This window comes from Patella vulgata, chromosome 3 (genome assembly GCF_932274485.2).
Source record: "Patella vulgata chromosome 3, xgPatVulg1.2, whole genome shotgun sequence".
NCBI classification, from domain to species: Eukaryota; Metazoa; Mollusca; class Gastropoda; family Patellidae; genus Patella; species Patella vulgata.
Window position 1 is genome coordinate 42,620,124 of NC_065881.2, and position 19,325 is coordinate 42,639,448.

The window sequence follows — 19,325 nt, forward strand, 5'->3', positions numbered from 1 at the left end:
ACATCTTAAGGTGTTTGTACTAGATGAAATATTTAATAAATGGAGGACACAACTGTGAATCAATTTTCAAAATATTACCCTGACTTCCTTTAGTAAGAATAGACATTAATACAGAGGTCCAACTGCTAGATCTAGAACTGTTATTTGTAGTACAATCCCACACCTACAAAAAATTAATTATATGTCATGTTTCTATTCCAAGATATGTTTCCTCCAGATTAATTAGATCATATAGTGCAGTATGTAAACTTATTTTTAACTAAAGGTATGACATTTCTTATGACCTAGAAAAATAAAATTATAGATTGAAAGAGATTAATAAGCTCGCTAAATAAAATCGTTTTAAAGATGACTTTTTGTTATAAGCTTGCTCTATATTTAGCTGGTCATGGAAATATACCTAACTTCTAAATAGCCTTATAATAATTATCTTGTCATTGAACAATTCTAAACAAGCCAAAAGTGAGGTAGATGTCCTCTGCATCAATCCCAAAATACATTGTATATAGAAGACATAAATATGATATTATATAAATATTATATTACTGCACATATTGACAGAAGACAGCCTTTAGCTAATTGACGAAAATGATCAACATTTTCTGTAGACATTAATCATATTATTGATGTCCAAGGCACCAGAGTAGATGTATATCATATAACATACCCGTGTATAATCTGTTAATTTAGCAGATAATTCATGTAACATACCAACCAGTGTATAATCTGTTAACTTAGCTGATAATTCATATAACATACCAACCAATGTATAATCTGTTAATTTAGCTGATATATAACATACCAGTGTATAATCTGTTAATTTAGTTGATATATCATATAACATACCAGTGTATAAGCTGTTAATTTAGCTGATATATCATATAACATACCAGTGTATAATCTGTTAATTTAGTTGATATTAGAGCTGGCAATCGAAACTGGTTTGAAGTATCAATAATCGCCGACCAACCGCCGATCAAAAATCCATAATATCGGCAAACTATTTTTACTTTTGAAAACATTCATAATTTGTGTATGAATAACGAATTATATGTGAGTTTATGCTGTAATATCATTATGTATAAATTTTCAAAGAATTTATTTCATTGATTTGACAATAAAATAATATTCCATACCAAAACCAAGGTGTCGAAACTCAGTCAACGTCCTTGTGCATATGGAAGACAGAACCATAACCCAGTGATGGGATTATGCCTGTATATTCCGGACATGTCCGACGCTACTTTCCAAACATCCTAAATTGTCCGACCAGGAATATGCCATAAAGACATGGTGAATAACATTCAAAATTCCAAAATTAATATATAGAGAGAGAGAAATGGGGTTTAACGTCCACTCGACACAAACTAGGTCATTTCGGGACTAACATATGGTTTAATTTCATTTCAATAATTTGCTTGCGCATAGGGGTCTTTAGCAGTGGGAGGACAAAATTAATATAGTCTACTGAGTGTATAACTACCACTCAACCCGATTATCGTTGATAATAGGCTGGATTGATTAGGCAATTAAGTGATCGACATATTTATTGTGTCATACCGTCTATACACCTACTTAATCTGCCTTGATTGGCTGACTTAAACCTTTGTCGGACAATTCATCAATCCAATCCTGAACAGTGATATTTTTTCAGTGGAAGCCGAAGTTTAATAAAGCTATTTCACACACACGCATGGCAGTTATAGTACAATAACTAAAATGAAAGTAGAAATCTCGCGAGACACGTGAAATTAAGAGATGTAAACATGCTGAATCTCATATGTCTGATGCCAGAGAAAAGATTCTATTTTGATGGCATATTCTCGGATTTATGATATTTTGAATGGGGTTTATGTTTTTAAATAAATAAATAAACACGCTAAGAAATGTTGACAAATATTTCGATTGGAATAATGTAAGTAGTTAATTGTTTTAGACAATAGCGTGTGCTAGAGTCGAATGCGATTATTTAGCAGTTGGTGTCATTCGCTCGTTGTGGTAGAGCAACGTTTACTGCCAAATAAATTTCGAGATGTCATTTTTTTACCTTCCGTATATAAGTCGGAACGAAGTATAAGACGAATGCCGGACTTCTTCTGAAAAATGTATCGATATATGACCCAAAAAGTATGGTAATTTTGGAGGAATTTGAAACAGGTACGGATCGGCAGTAGTCGGCACACTTTCATTCTATGGTATTACGATGTCACATAATTTTGTAGGAATATTATCGACATAAATTTGAATACCGTACGGGAATTAAACATGAAAAACAACGAGGTGCACCTGTTTTTTTATTATTTTAATATTTTGTTGACACGTGCTTCTTAACAATAAGAGTTATGCCCCTTTATTTTCGGGAAAAAATGTCTGACAAGAAAAATTTTGAAATCCCATCACTGCCATAACCGCTTGCTTGACATATCTTTGTCGCTTATGACAAGAAAAATAGATAATGAGTAAAATGTAGTTATTTCCTTTTGATCACATGAAACAGATTCCACATCCAGTTCACAGTAACAGTTTATTTCTCACAGTTACTCTGATTTCTCATGCTCATAAAATGCCTTGTATAGTGGCTTAATTCATGTATGTATTTGACTCAGAGCAGCCACAAGAAATAAGAGTAAAAGAAGGGACACAACTCTGAATGCTATGTGAAACTATTTGCTCTAATCAGTTCTTAGTGGTAGAGTCTTGTGTGAAAAACCAGCGGCTGCCAGGCAGGATACGCCCACATTTTGCAAGAGATGGACAGAGAACAAGCTAAAAACAAAAACAATTTTTTGTGCAATCAGGGGCCAGAATCCAGAAAGTTACGGTCTGAAATGCACAAATATCAAAAGGGACTGAGATTTTTGGAATATAAAGATATGTTTTTAAGTTTCATCAAAATTGGATAAAAATTGTGACTTCTAGAGAGGGTCTATAACCTTTGTATTACATACTTATACACAATTTGCGTACAAAGAGCAGCCATTTTGTCGGTACTTTTATTTCGATTTTCCCGAAATTCCAATTCAAGCTTCATTATGGTGGAATGGTGATATATCTAAACGGGTTTTAAAATCGGAAAAAAAATTGTGATCTCTAGAGAATCCACAAGCTAAAAATTAGATTTTTTGACCAATCAGGGGCCATAATGCAGGAAGTTACATTCGGATATGTGTGATTATGAAAAGAAACCAAGATCTTTATGATAAAATCATATATTTAAAGTTTCATCCAAATCGGATAAAAACTGTGGCATCTAGAGGGTCCACAATCTTGATATACCATATTTTTACACTATTTGCATACAAGGGGCGACCATTATGTCCATCAATTTTAGTTCGATTTTCCATAATTCGAACTCAACCATCATTAGTGTATAACTGTGATATATTCACATGTTTTTGTTTTTTAAATCGGATAAAAATTTTTAGCTCTAGAGGGACCACAAGCTCAAAACGCGATTTTTCGTACAATCAAGGGCCATAATTCAGGAAGTTACGATCCGATATGCCCGAATATCGAAAGGAACCAAGATCTTTGGGTTATAAACATACATTTCAAGTTTTTATCAAAATCGGATCAAAATTGTGACCTCTAGGGGGTCTACAACCTTGATATACGAGATGTTTACACTATTTGCGTACAAGGGGCAACGTTTTTATCTGATTTTCACGAAATTCAAACTCAACCATCATTAGGGTGTACCGGTGATATATACGAAAACGATTTTGCAAATCGGATAAAAATTGTGACCTCTAGAGGGAACACAAGCTAAAAACGTGATTTTTCGTACAATCAGAGGCCATAATTCAGGAAGTTACGAACCGATATGCGCGAATATCCAAAGGAAACAAGATATTTAGGTTATAAACATAAATTTCAAGTTTCATCAAAATCTGATCAAAATTGTGACCTCTAGAGTGTCCACAAGCTAAAAACTTCGATTTTTTGTACAATCAGGGGCCATAATCCATGAACAGGCCTTCACGTAAAAGGAGCGAGATCGCTCTCGCTCTCCTGGACGCGCCTGAATGTCAGCCGAGGTGCGCTTTTTATAGTTCTCCTCAATATCTAATTTGACTCCCCTCAAAGAAAATAATCAGGCAAAATATACTGGTAACGAAAAAGACTGTCAATATCACATCGACAATCAACTTGATTGTCGGCTACAATAACAGTCATACCTTATTGAGAATCGGCCATCCGGTTCATAATCCGAGTAATTAGCTCATTTAACGGTAATTTGAGGAAGACATCTCGCTCCACATGGATTGTGAAATTCGTGCTTCGCGCCCCGTCTTCGACTCTCGATCCGTACGAATTCTAGGTAGATATGAAAATAATAATTGGATAATGCATTTTATGGTTTCACTGACCCGTTGTTAGTTAAATTTAAATATTCATTCAATAATCCCTGATAGAACACCGGATATCCCGAGAAACAAATATAACTAATATATTTTTCCGTCAAGATCTTCAATGCTTTCAGATTCCCGATAACACGTGACATGCATTCTATTTTTTACACATGCTGACAGGGATTTATTCTTAAAAATATTGCCCTTTTTATTTGAGGCCATGGCATAGTCGAACGGAATTTTATATATATATAAAGCAATTTCAATCATGGGAGTCACGTGATCATTGTGTGGCTTGTCTTGAATAAAAACATTGTAAGTTACGTGATAGACAAAAACATTAATTTGTGTTTTAAATATGAAGAAATGTCATGCTGTCGCATCAGCTTATTTTCGCCGTAGTAGATAAATCCTAATTTCGATCGACTGATGATAAAAGAAGACAGTAGTCTATTCAGGAATATTACTGACTTGAACTAGTTGAAGTCAGATATTAAAGTTAACGGGAGCTTCGAATTACCCTGTTTCTTACCGGGACCTCATTTGACACAATTCTGGCCGGTTGGTTTCGAAATAGATTAAAATCTCTGGACTTTATCACAAATGCTAACAAAGCTCTCCTCAAGAGATTCAGGAGAGCTTTCTCAGTAGAGTGATTTCCCCTTTTTCCAATTTCAGGAGAGCTTTTTTTATGACTCTCCAGGAATTTATTCACGTGAAGGCCTGCATGAAGTTATGGTCTGATACATGCCAATATCGAAAGGAACCGAGATCTTTGGGAGATAGACCTATATTTCAAGTTCTGTCAAAATTGGATAAAAATTGTGACCTGTAGAGTGTCCACAAACAAATTGTGGACCGAAACCGGGGCGACGACAATATATGTCTACATGAAAATGTGGCCGTATAACAAAAGGTTTGTGTTTAATTAATGACTTTTCTGTTTAATTAGTTACCAAGCTAGGCTTAAGCATACATTGTAAAGAATACTGTGATAAGGATTATCTTTTATGGATTTATTTTTACAAGTAATCTGTACCAATTATCAATCTCCAAAATGCTTTACAAACGATTATCAGCAATATCAATATTTTCTGCTAGTACTAGCTGATGTATCATATAACATACCATTGTATAATCTGTTAATTTAGCTGATATATCCTGGTATAAACTGATGGAATCTTGACACCCAACACCAATACTATAATTCGGTAGACGTTTTTCCCATTCTTTAGTTCGACGTAATCCTCTTGATATCATCTGTAATATACAATTTTTGACAAACAATTTACCTATCAAATATAATACCTACTATTTTAGGGATCAAAAAGTCAAAATTCCTGTTGCATTGACGTCACTTCAGATCTGAAGTGAGAGATACTATAGAATCTATGGCATGAGGTCATTATCGGTCTTTACAAAGACTTGACTATACAGATACTTTAAAGATAATCAGATCAGACTGTTGCCGAGCTACCTAACAAAATACATCTCAGAAGAAAATAAAAGTTGAATTAAAATTTGGTGAACTTCCAATATGATTTTGACTTGTGACCATTTGAAAAAGTCTCAGCCAGTTTTAAAATGAAATAGCAAAAACAGCAACATGAAGAGGACAAACCAGCGGCTGCCAGGCAGGATACGCCCACATTTTCAAGAGATGGATAGAGAACAAGCTAAAAAGAAAGTGATTTTTCCTACAATCAGGGGCCATAATTCAGGAAGTTACGATCCGATATGCGCGAATATCAAAAGCAACCAAGATCTTTGAGATATAAACTTACATTTCAAGTTTCAACAAAATCGGATAAAAATTGTGACTTCTATAGGGTCCACACTCCACAACCTTGATATACCATATTTTTACTCTATTTGAGAACGAGGGGCGGCCATTTCGTCTGTCAGTTTTGGCTGGTTTTCACAAAATTCGAACTCAGCCGTTCTTAGGGTGTAACGGTGATATAATAATACGTTTTTTTAAATCGGATAAAAATTATGACCTCTATAGGATCCACAAGCTAAAAACGCGATTTTTCGTACAATCATGGGCCATAATTCAGTAAGTTACGGTCCGATATGCGCGAATATCGAAAGGAACCAAGATCTTTGGGTTATAAACTTACATTTCAAGTTTCAACAAAATCAGATAAAAATTGTTACCTCTGATATACCATATTTTTACGCTGTTTGAGAACGAAGGGCGGCCATTTTATCTGTCAGTTTTTGGCCGATTTTCACGAAATTCGAACTCAGCCGTCCTTAGGGTGTAACGGTGATATATTAACATGTTTTTTTTTAAATCGGATAAAAATTATTACCTCTATAGGGTCCACAAGCCAAAAAAAGCGTTTTTGCGTACAATCAGGGGCCATAATTCATGAAGTTAGGGTCCGATATGCGCGAATATCGAAAGGAACCAAGATCTTTGTGTTATAAACTTACATTTCAAGTTTCAACAAAATCGGATAAAAATTGTGACCTCTATAGGGTCCCACAACCTTGATATACCATATTTTTTCGCTATTTGAGAAAGAACGGCGGCCATTTTGTCTGTCAATTTTGGGCCGATTTTCACGAAATTCGAACTCAGCCGTTCTTAGGGTGTAACGGTGATATAATAATACGTTTTTTTAAATCGGATAAAAATTATGACCTCTATAGGGTCCACAAGCTAAAAACGCGATTTTTCGTACAATCATGGGCCATAATTCAGTAAGTTACGGTCCGATATGCGCGAATATCGAAAGGAACCAAGATCTTTGGGTTATAAACTTACATTTCAAGTTTCAACAAAATCGGATAAAAATTGTTACCTCTGATATACCATATTTTTACGCTGTTTGAGAACGAAGGGCGGCCATTTTATCTGTCAGTTTTTGGCCGATTTTCACGAAATTCGAACTCAGCCGTCCTTAGGGTGTAACGGTGATATATTAACATGTTTTTTTTTAAATCGGATAAAAATTATTACCTCTATAGGGTCCACAAGCCAAAAAAAGCGTTTTTGCGTACAATCAGGGGCCATAATTCATGAAGTTAAGGTCCGATATGCGCGAATATCGAAAGGAACCAAGATCTTTGTGTTATAAACTTACATTTCAAGTTTCAACAAAATCGGATAAAAATTGTGACCTCTATAGGGTCCACAACCTTGATATACCATATTTTTTCGCTATTTGAGAAAGAACGGCGGCCATTTTGTCTGTCAATTTTGGGCCGATTTTCACGAAATTCGAACTGAGCCGTCCTTAGGGTGTAACGGTGATATAATAATATGGTTTTTTAAATCGGATTAAAATTATGACCTCTATAGTGTCCACAAGCGAAAAACGCGATTTTTCGTACAATCAGGGGCCATAATTCAGGAAGTTACAGTCCGATATGCGCGAATATTGAAAAGAACCGAGATCTGTGGGTTATAAACTTACATTTCAAGTTTCAACAAAATCAGATAAAAATTGTGACCTCTATAGGGTTCACAACCTTGATATACCATATTTTTACGTTATTTGAGAACGAATGGCGGCCATTTTGTCTGTCAGTTTTGGGACTATTTTTGAAATTCGAACTCAGTCGTCCTTAGGGTGTAACGGTTTTTTAAATCGGATAAAAATTATGACCTCTATAGGGTCCACAAGCTAAAAACGCGAGTTTTCGCACAATCAGGGGCCATATTTCAGGAAGTTATGGTCCGATATGTGCAAATATCGAAAGGAACCGAGATCTTTGGGCTATAAACTTACATTTCAAGTTTCAACAAAATCGGATAAAAATTGTGACCTCTATAGGGTCCACAAGCTAAAAACGTGATTTTTCGTACAAACAGGGGTCATAATCCATGAAGTTTCGATCCGATACATGCCAATATCGAAAGCAGCCTAGATCTTTTGGAGATAAACCTATATTTTAAGTTTCGTCAAAATAGGATAAGAATTGTGACCTGTAGAGTGTCCACAAACAATTGTGGACGGACGGACAGGGGCGACGACAATATACGTCCACATGAAAATGTGGGCGTATAAAAACAGAGATTTTGAAGACAAGGGCTATAACTCAGTAAATAATGGATGAGTGATTCTAAATTTCAATTGGGTTCATCAAAATTCATCCGTATTACTATTCAAACCATCTAAGCAGGCTTGAAATTGAATAATTGACAAATTTAATCAGTGCTCACGTCTGTAAGTAGTTAAATACACCCACCAAGTTTGTAAACAAAATCTCAAAAACTGGAGAGTAATTATTACAAGTGCAATAACTCTGTAAATAAATGATGTGAAACACCTTATTTTGATTGGGAGTTTCCTTTAATTAGTAGTCAAACTGTCTCAAAAAGGCCTGAAAAGTGATTTGCAAGGTTTCTAAGAATCTACAAAATACTTGATGTGCTACACCAGTGGTTCTCAACCTTTTTTTTTCCAACGGCACACCTTGGAACAGTTGAAGAAATAGCGGCACACCTGGCTAAATATATATGAAAAATATCTGTATTTTGCAAAATAAAAACATGGTTAAGTCAGACGGCATACAACCGTAAATAGAGATTAGTCATATACATTTAGAATGACTCAAACTAAATGAAGAAAAACACAGCTATGAACTTATCAGTGAATACTCAATTGGGATCACATGCATGTTTTTTTTCACATTTTCTTAGTGTGCCAGTCAAAATTTCGCGGCACACTTAGGAAGATCTCTGGTTGAGAATCATGGTGCTACATGTTCATGTATGAAAGTAGTTGAATAAGCCCAGCAAGTTAGAAATCAAATATGAATTATAATCCAAACAAAAATAACGGTCCTTCAAACTAACATTATGTGCAACACCCCAAAATTTACATTTCTGGATTAATACTTACCCTAAGCATCTTTAAAAAATTGATAATTTTCATAAATATTCCTTCTTCTTTACCAACATACTTTAACAGTTTATCTACTGTTATAATAGAAAGAACTTCTCCTAATAATGCTAGTTCAGCCATTTCTTTTTTTGTCGATCCAACAGATAGAACAATACACTCTGTTTGCTGAAATTATATCAACTTTTCATATAGATCATTTACAATTAACATATTAAAATATGACTTTATCTATCTAACAGGTGTCATGCACAAAGAAGCAAATCAAATTTTTCGGGGGAAAAAGTCGATACTTTTTTCTGCTGAAGTACGGCCTTCGTCTTATACTCCATTTCGACTTATATACGGATGAAGGTAAACAAAAATTGACATCTCCAAAAGACTTTTTTTCGGTAACCGTTGCTCCACGATGCTCCACGATGCCCCACGCACTATCGTTTAAAACAAAACTAGTTATTGTACTATTGTAATCGAAATATTTGTAGACGTTTCTTAGCTTGTTTATTTCTTAACTTAAAAACATACCCCTTCAAAATATTATCATCAACCTATGAATATGCCATCTCAATAGAATATTTTCTCTGAAATTCGTCAAAATTGTTTTATTCTATTTTTATTAGGGGGGTTGGATGGCTGAATGGTTAGCACGCGCGCGCTGTATCATACGGTCTGTCATTGAGTCAACTGGCGGGGTTTCGATTCCCCGGTTGTACGTGCCAGGCAGGATATGCCCACATTTTCGAGAGATGGATAGAGAACAAGCTAAGAAGAAAGTGATTTTTCCTACAATCAAGGGCCATAATTCAGGAAATTACAATTCGATATACGCAAATATCGAAAGGAACCGAGATCTTTGGGTTATAAACTTACATTTCACGTTTCAACAAAATCGGATAAAAATTGTGACCTCTATAGGGTTCACAACCTTGATATACCATATTTTTTCGCAATTTGAGAAAGAACGGCGTCCATTTTGTCTGTCAAATTTGGGCCGATTTTCACGAAATTCGAACTGAGCCGTCCTTAGGGTGTAACGGTGATATAATAATATGGTTTTTTAAATCGGATAAAAATCATGACCTCTATAGGGTCCACAAGCTAACAACGCGATTTTTTGTACAATCAGGGGCCATAATTCAGGCAGTTACGGTCCGATATGCAAGAATATCGAAAGGAACCGAGATCTTTGGGTTATAAACTTACATTTCAAGTTTCAACAAAATCGAATTAAAATTGTGACCTCTATAGGGTCCACAACCTTGATATACCATATTTTTACGCTATTTGAGAATGAAGGGCAGCCATTTTGTCTGTCAGTTTTGGACTGATTTTCACGAAATTTGAACTCAGTTGTCCTTAGGGTGTAACGGTGTAATAATAATATGTTTTTTTCAAATCGGATAAAAATTATGACCTCTATAGGGTCCACAAGCTAAAAACGCAATTTTTCGTACAATCAGGGGCCATAATTCTGGAAATTACGGTCCGATATGCGTGAATATCAAAATGAACTGAGATCTTTGGGTTATAAACCTACATTTCAAGTCTCAACAAAATCGGATAAGAATTGTGACCTCTATAGGGTCCACAAGCTAAAAACGTGATTTTTCATACAAACAGGGGCCATAATCCATGAAGTTTCGAGCCGATACATGCCAATATCGAAAGCAGCCGAGATCTTTTGGAGATAAACCTATATTTCAAGTTTCGTAAAAATCGGATAAGAATTGTGACCTGTAGAGTGTCCACAAACAAATTGTGGACGGACGGACAGGGGCGACGGCATATTGAAATAAAAACTGGTTCAAATAAACTAAGAACACAACTTGGAATATTAATCAAATGTAGTCCTACATTTATAAACTGATTATTTTATCGTAGGCCTATTTAATATTATGGGCCAATTTTTCTTGGCGTACACCGGAACGGTATTGACTATTAGACTAGGATAACAGTCCTGAAACTCAATATAATAGATTGCTACTGTGGAGTTGAAAAACATTCATCTTATTATATACTGCTTCAACCTATATATGGATGGAGGTCAGAAAAACAGGTGCTTTCCCTTCAATAATCTGAACAATCTATTAAAATCTCAAAATAATCTTAAGTTTTATGAAGTGATTGTGATGACTTTTAAAAACTGAACTTTTTAAGGAAAGTTTTATGTAGAGATTGAGATGACGTTTTAATAACTGAACTTATTAATTCTAAAAATTTTCTGTGATTATATTTATATTTCATTTTTATTTATTGAGCATCTATCCTTTTTACAAAATGTTATACCATCGCAGAGCAGTAATCTTTACTGGAAACCAGACTGCAATATAGAATGTGTGATATGATATTGTTATACTTACAAATAATGATATAAATAAATGATTTGAACATGATTTTATACCACACATTACAGAACTAATTCCTCTTCTTGCACCCATACCAAAATTAAAATTCTGTTAAAACATAAAACAAAACCAGTTTAAATTCAATAAAGATATTTTACTCACATATTATACTTATGAAAGATTCTACAGTACCGTACTGTATACAAAGAAAATCAACTGGTCATATCTCCATACCTAAGGCGGTTCAGTGACTAAGAAGCTGGCTCGCTAACTTGAAGGTCTCGGGTTCGACCGAGAAAGATCCTATGAATTTTCTGATGTGGTTTCCCTTTGTTAGTGGTGTAGAACCAAGGGCCTAGCAAGGAACAGTGTCTAATAGTCATTAAGTTGGGATGAAAAATGGACGTCCCGTGTAATTATTGCTGTGTGCGTAAAAGAACCCTTGAAGTTCAAATTCAAAATAAGAGTAGGTCATAGTGCCACTGTCTGGGAAAATTTGCTCACAGCACACTGCATGGCTAATGCCCATATTCATTATCCCAGATGGAGCAGAAAAGTAGGGCATAAAAACCCATTTCATTTGTATGAAATGCAGTTTTTCCACAATAAGCCATGGATCTAAAAAAAATTCTTAAAATGTCATCAGACTTCACTGCCTGGGACATTTAATGTAAAGTAAAAGTATGAAACAATTATCTCACAGATCCATGCATAATAAGCTAATTATGAGTAATTAATTTTAACAAAGATTTACAATCATACCTGGAGAGCATAATCTATAGATCGGGCAAATGTACTTAATGTAAGTGGAGTTACTGCCCCTGGCATCATTTCACTGAAATGAGAAATTAGTCATTGCTGAAATGTGGTAAATCTTGATCTTGTTATAAAATTCATTGATTCAGCTCCAAATGCAAACATTTGATTTAGAAAAAAGACAACATGTAGAGAATCTTTATCAATATTCATGGAGACAGATTGCCTTCAACAGGTATTTTGTTATTGAAATTACTCTATAGCTAGTTTACCATGAAAATACCGACATTTAATTTCTAATTACAGTCCATTCAGTTATAAATGTAACAAATAAATCCTAGCTGATATAATACCCTATGTTGCCTGTAGTTACACATTCTATATCAGATGAAAAAGCACTATCAAATTCATGTATGATATCATCTTCTGTTTCTTGTATAGCTGTAGTTATAGGTCGGCACTGAATTACAAATGATGCAAATAATTTGAAAATGAAATATATATATTACATATAAAGGTAACTTTATATAAAAAAAAAAAACCCAAGCCAACAGTGAGGCTGATGTCCCCCGCCGAAATCCAAAATAAATAGATGACACATATTAATTAATGGCACATTTATTTTTTCAAAAGTATCAAGCAATCAGACTATACATTAAGTTTCATCACTCTCTATCAAATAGAATCAAGATTATCTTGTCCCAAAGCATCAACCAATGAAATTGATTAGCTTTGCTAAGCTTTAGCTCGAAATGTTAATCATTGAACTCAGTCAAGACATTCACCTAATGAACATCTACATCAAGTCGTTTAAACATTCTACCTTAATTAAAAGCAGAGTTGTTATGTTCCAAAGCCTAAGCAGAAAATTCTCACTATCAAACTTAGTCAAGGTAATGATATAATGAATCTATATTCAGAGTTTCATCGATCTCACTTCATTAAAACCAAATTGATCGTGCCCCAAAGCATCAGCCATTCAGATTGCTTATTTCTGCTTACCGTAAGCATACAATGTTCATCATCGAACTTCATCAAGGCATTCACCTAATAAACACCTACACCAAGTTTGAACATTCTATCTCAATTAGAAGGAGACTTATTGTGTTCCAAAGTCTCGGCCAATCAAACTGCTTATCACTCTGCTTACCCCAAGCAGAAAATGCTCATTATCGAACTTAGTCAAGGTATCGATGTAATGAAACTATACACCAAGTTTCATCACTCTCACTTAAAGTTATCGTGTCCAAAGCATCAACCAATCAAATTGCTTATCTCTGCTTACCCTAAGCAGAAAATGCTCATCTTCGAACTCCATCAAGGCATTGACCTAATAAACACCTACACCAAGTTTGAACATTCTAGCTCAATTAGAAAGAGAGTTATTGTGTCCCAAAAAGGGTGATGTACGGATGGACAAACACATGAACCCATTTTAATAGTCCCCTGCTTTCTTCGAAAGGCGGGGGACAAGAGTATTTTAAATCTAATACATATATTATTGAGATGTTTAAAATCAGAAAAAAGTCATTTCAGGACTATAACATAATTTTATTTCAATAATTAACTTGCCTGTAGGGATCTTTAGCAGTGGGAGGATACAAGAGGAGAAAACACACAAGGTTTGGCAGGCGATCCTACTCAAGTAAAAGTTTGGGATAGAAGCCACACCACTTGACTCGATAACATACTTTATAATCTAAATTGAACACGTTAAGACCATTGCCCCCCCCTCCCCCCACATTTGGCTAAAGACTGAAATTAAATGTATTTTATTAGTTATTTTATTAGTTACCTGTAATAAATAAACAGTATCATCTTTAACTGCCCATTCTATATCACGACTATTACCAAAATATTTCTCTAACTAAAATATACATACAAAAGTATAAATAAACAGCAATGAAAAGGCAGTAATTCTGCATGAATTGATTCACAACTCTGAACTGGAATATATTTCAGCCTTTGACTAGCCCCAGAATCCCAATAAGTGCGAGAAATAAATCTCGAAAACTGTGACCCGTAGATCGTTTATAGATTTCTGAGATTTTGAGAAAAGAAATGATGATTGTGATTCTAATAACATGAAATAAAGTGTACCATAATGGCGATTTGAGCTAGATTTAATATCATTTCATCAGTAAGACAGCATTCTGCTCTGTATTTAGTTTCCACACCTTCTTCTTTTATACCACCATTTTCTGTAAATATTTCAATATAGCTTAGTTTACCATATTTGCTTTTTAGTATTCAAAATAGAGTGGAGATACATATTTCTTACCTACAATAAAACATACAGCAAAATATACACCAAGTCATCCAAAAAGTTGCGACCTAACCAACTTATAAATATTGACAGACCAACAGACATTAATATACAACCACATTAAAATGCGAGCATATAAAAAACAAGCGGTTGCCATGCAACATATGCCCAAATATTGCAAGATGGACAGAAAACATGCTAAATCAAGCCAACAGTGAGGCTGATGTCCCCAGCCAAAATCCCAAAATAAATAGATGACACATATTAATTACATGAAATAGCACATTTATTTTTTTTTCAAAAGTATCAAGCAATCAAACTGATTATCAACTATACACTAAGTTTCATCACTCTCTATCAGATAGATAGAATCAAACTTATCTTGTCCCAAAGCATCGACCAATGAAATTGCGTAGCTCTGCTTAGCTTTAGCTTGAAATGTTAATCATTGAACTCAGTCAAGACATTCCCCTAATGAACATCTACATTAAGTTTAAACATTCTACCTCAATTAAAAGCAGAGTTGTTATGTTCTAAAGTCTTGACAAATCAAATTTCTTATCGCTCCCTAGCCTAAGCAGAAAAGTCTCATCATCGAACTTAGTCAAGGTAATGATATAATGAATCTACACTCGGAGTTTAAACACTCTCACTTAATGAAAACTAAAGTTATCGTGCCCCAAAGCATCAACCAATCAGATTGCTTATCTCTGCTTACCGTAAGCAGAAAATGTTTATCATCGAACTCCATCAAGGCATTCACCTAATGAACGCCTATACCAAGTTTGAACATTCTACCTTAATTAGAAAGAGAGTTATTGTGTTCTAAAGTCTAGATCAATCAAATTGCTTATCGCTCTGCTTACCCTGAGCAGAAAATGCTTATTATCGAACTTAGTCAAGGTATTGATGTAATAAAGCTATACACCAAGTGTCCTCACTCTCATTTAACTAGAACTAAAGTTATCGTGTCCCAAAGCATCAACCAATCAAATTGCTTATCTCTGCTTACCCTAAGCAGAAAATGCTCATCTTCGAACTCCATCAAGGCATTGACCTAATAAACACCTACACCAAGTTTGAACATTCTAGCTCAATTAGAAGGAGAGTTATTGTGTCCCAAACAATGTGACGGACGGACGGACAGACAGACGAACCCATTTTTCATACAATCAGGGGACATAATCCAGGAATTTATGGTGCGAATATCAAAAGGAATCAAAATCTCTGGGATATAAACATACATTTTAAAGCTACGTTCCCAGAAAAGTATTTATCGGGTGGTTATTTCCAATAAAAGTATGGCAATTTTGGTATATATGGAAAGTAGAAATATCCTATCTTACTAGAAAAATACTGGATTTCCTGAAAAACACTCATGCAGCGCATACAGGACAAAAATGTACGGGTTTCCCTAATCGACAGCCCGAAGATTAGGAGTGTCTGCATGCGTGACATCAAAGGTTGCACGCAGAGATTGAGCGCTTGATGTACATGTTGATAAAGTTTATAAAGAGTTAGATGTACAACACTTTCTGTGATAAAAATCACGGAAAAAGAGGCAGGCAGTGGATAATCCAAGAATTTAATTAGGCTTCGATTTTTGTAATAAATAGTCAGTGATAGAGGCAACATCGTCTTTTGTATGCAATGAATTCTCCTCCGACATCACACCCGTTGTGTCACATGACACAAACATGACCACTTTTGATCGAGTTTGTATAGCCGGGTATTCCCTGACAATTGTAATGTTTTGAGAAAGATATGAAGCAAAATATTGATAAATTAATTAGTTTGAATATTTTTTTAGTCCAAATATATCATCAAATCACCCAGTTTGTACCCGGGAATGTATCTTTAAGTTTCATCAAAAGCAGATAAAAATTCTGAACTCTAGTGGGTTCACAACCTTGGTATTACATACTTTTACACTATTTGCGTTCAAGGAGCTGCCATTTTATTGGGCAGTTTCGGTCCAATTTTTGAAAAATTCAAACTCAATCATCATTTTAATGGTGATAAAATTAAACGATTTTTAAAATCGGATAAAAATTGTGACCTCTAGAGTGTCCACACACTAAAAACATGATTTTTCGTAGTATCAGGGGCCATAATCTATGATGTTTCAATCCGAAACATGTCAAAATTGGATAAGAATTGAGACCTGTAGAGTGTCCACAAACAAATTGTCGTATGACAGAGGCGACGACAATATACGCCCACATCAAAAGACATTGATGGAAAGCAGTGTCGGATTTACGCATTGCTCTTCAGGTTATTAGAGCTTCACAATCTAGAGGGACCTCACAAAATTTCATTTTCGATTTTGCTTTTAAAATTTTATTTGGCTTTGTATACATCATGTAGTTTTTTTAAAATTACACAATTTGTGTAGCAAACTTTTTTTGTGAGAACTTTCAGGTGTAACTTTTTAACATGGGCCCTTCAAGCTTTTTATCTGGCACTGTAGGAAGGATAAGGTCCATATTCTCCAGCTGTTTTCATATTCGATAATTATCCATATTTCTTGCCTTATAAAATATAAAACAGACTTGTATTACCTTTAAGTGTAATAAGAGACTGTTTATCACCTATATGTTTATTTATTATTGTTAGCTTATCTTTCCATTCTCTATGTATTCTTATTGTATCTGGATCAGATTTACCACTAACAACAGACTGAAATACATAATCAATCGAAGTATTTTGATGTTAACCTGTTAAAGACAAATATTGATAAGGCAAGAGAAGAATCCATGTAACCAGTCATATCATATCCTCACTAATTAATATTAACTGTACCCAACTGTTATTAGGCTTCCAGTGACAATCACTATCACGAGCATATAAGGGGCAAGAATACTGCAAGATATTACATCAATAAAATTCCCCACCCACCCCCCAATATCTCGAAGAAGAATGGTTGGAATGACCCTGTTTGTACATGTGACCATCTTCATTAGTGCAGAACCTGATTTCATTTGTTTTTCGTCAGATTTAGGCAACGAAACCATCAGTTCCAGTTTATCGAAACCAATAGAAAAGTGCTTGAAATCTCATCTACTGCGATGCAAATTTGAAAATGTTTTGTTCTGGGGTCCCCCATCCCCATACCCACACTATTGCTAGCTCCTTTCGGAACGAGCTGCCTCTGTCAGACGATCTCTTAATCCGCCCCTGAAGTGCACCGAATTCGGCAATATCCATTTAATCTTTGTTCATTAATTTATTGTTTTGAAGTAGCTCATATCTGTCACAAAACTGTTTTAAAAAGTACTCCATATTTTATTTTGTTATATCACAAAACAGAAATATTCTTAAAAATTAATTGACTGGTATTAAACACAATAAAAAAAAATTCCCACATAAACTTATGTTTTACAGTATCAGGTTTCCATGTTTCACTCACCTCTCCCAAACCATAATTAGCATTAATAGTCATCACGCTTGTATCTCCATTAACAGGATCAGCAGTGAATAGAACTCCTGCCACATCAGATAGGACCATTTTTTGTATTACTACCCCAACACTAGTTTTAATAGCTTGACCATGTTGTCTACGGTATTCTACAGCCTGATAGGTATAAGCAGATGCCCAACATTTTCTAACAGCTTCTAATATCTATGAATATAGAGGAAGCCAAAATTATGTCAAATATCCACACGTGTAAAAAAGGTTCAATAATAATAAAATAACCAGTTGCAACCTTTTTTTAAAAAGGTCTGATTTTCTACATTTGTATACACAGCATGAGAAAGAAACACAAACCTGAGTTGTTCCTTTGACACCAAGAAATGTTTCCATCTGACCAGCTGATGAGGCTTCTGAACCATCTTCATCTAAACAAAGAATCATTCATATAATTATCAATAATCAAGCATCTAAATTGTATCTACTTAAAAGATTATTTTACACATTTATATCATTATCTTAATCTATTTAAGAACCATTAATATAAATTTAGTTGACCTAACACTGCATTTAATCATTTGCTGTCACTATCTTTCTTGTAATTTTTCTTTGTTTTATTGTAAGTTTGTTTTTCATTTTAATTGAAGTCTCTATCATTATCAGCATAGGAATGTACAGTGCAGTGGACGATTAAAGCTGGCACCCAGATTTGATATAAAATTATATGGAACTGTTTTTTTATTGTTTGCAATGTCTTTGTAAATTGTGTGACTGTCCACTGTCTAATGGGTTTTGTTTGCATGCAGTGCAGTCCTCCTGCACTTACGCTTGTACTATTAGAATCAGAACAGAGAAAACTAGGATAAAATAAACCCAATATAGCAAGATAATTCAGAGCCTCAGGTTGATATACTTGATATACTTGATAGACATGTATGTGATATATTACCAGCAGCAGACGACCTTACAGCCAGCCTTGTATTAATATAATCTGTATATAATGTAGATAAACAGTCATGGATATCTTTAACAATAGATTCTTCGACAGGAGTACATGCTAACATATCAACCAAATCTTCACAAATGGCCTGTATTTCTGTAACTGTTGACTTTCTGCAAATAAAATTTTAATAGTTCTGATGCATGCTATTAGACTGTTGTGCATTTTAGTAACACTTTGTTTTGTATTAATTTTAATATAAAGGTGGTTATCACTGTGCATTTACACTAGTTGAACCATACTGTTAATGTAAGATGTTATTTGAAAATAATCATTTTTCTGCATTTAAATTAAAATAATAAGTGTATTTATCAGTATATCTTACCTGATCAAAA

The 19,325-nt window shown here is 34.5% G+C and overlaps 1 protein-coding gene across 1 annotated transcript in view; it reads right to left on the reverse strand.

Moving 5' to 3' along the window:
- Positions 1 to 19,281, reverse strand: part of LOC126814887 (putative phosphoenolpyruvate synthase) — a 39,015-nt gene extending 19,734 nt beyond the window's left edge. Inside the window, exons 1-12 of the mRNA XM_050540326.2 lie at positions 18,940 to 19,281; positions 18,348 to 18,418; positions 17,988 to 18,200; positions 17,140 to 17,257; positions 14,413 to 14,513; positions 14,108 to 14,179; positions 12,666 to 12,772; positions 12,319 to 12,391; positions 11,572 to 11,664; positions 9,212 to 9,379; positions 5,481 to 5,612; positions 79 to 163 (exon numbers count right to left, since the gene is read on the reverse strand). Coding sequence (XP_050396283.1) covers positions 79 to 163; positions 5,481 to 5,612; positions 9,212 to 9,379; positions 11,572 to 11,664; positions 12,319 to 12,391; positions 12,666 to 12,772; positions 14,108 to 14,179; positions 14,413 to 14,513; positions 17,140 to 17,257; positions 17,988 to 18,200; positions 18,348 to 18,418; positions 18,940 to 19,054 — 1,348 coding nt within the window. The 5' untranslated portion in view covers positions 19,055 to 19,281. The remainder of the gene's footprint in view (positions 1 to 78; positions 164 to 5,480; positions 5,613 to 9,211; positions 9,380 to 11,571; positions 11,665 to 12,318; positions 12,392 to 12,665; positions 12,773 to 14,107; positions 14,180 to 14,412; positions 14,514 to 17,139; positions 17,258 to 17,987; positions 18,201 to 18,347; positions 18,419 to 18,939) is intronic.
- Positions 19,282 to 19,325: the final 44 nt, after the last annotated feature.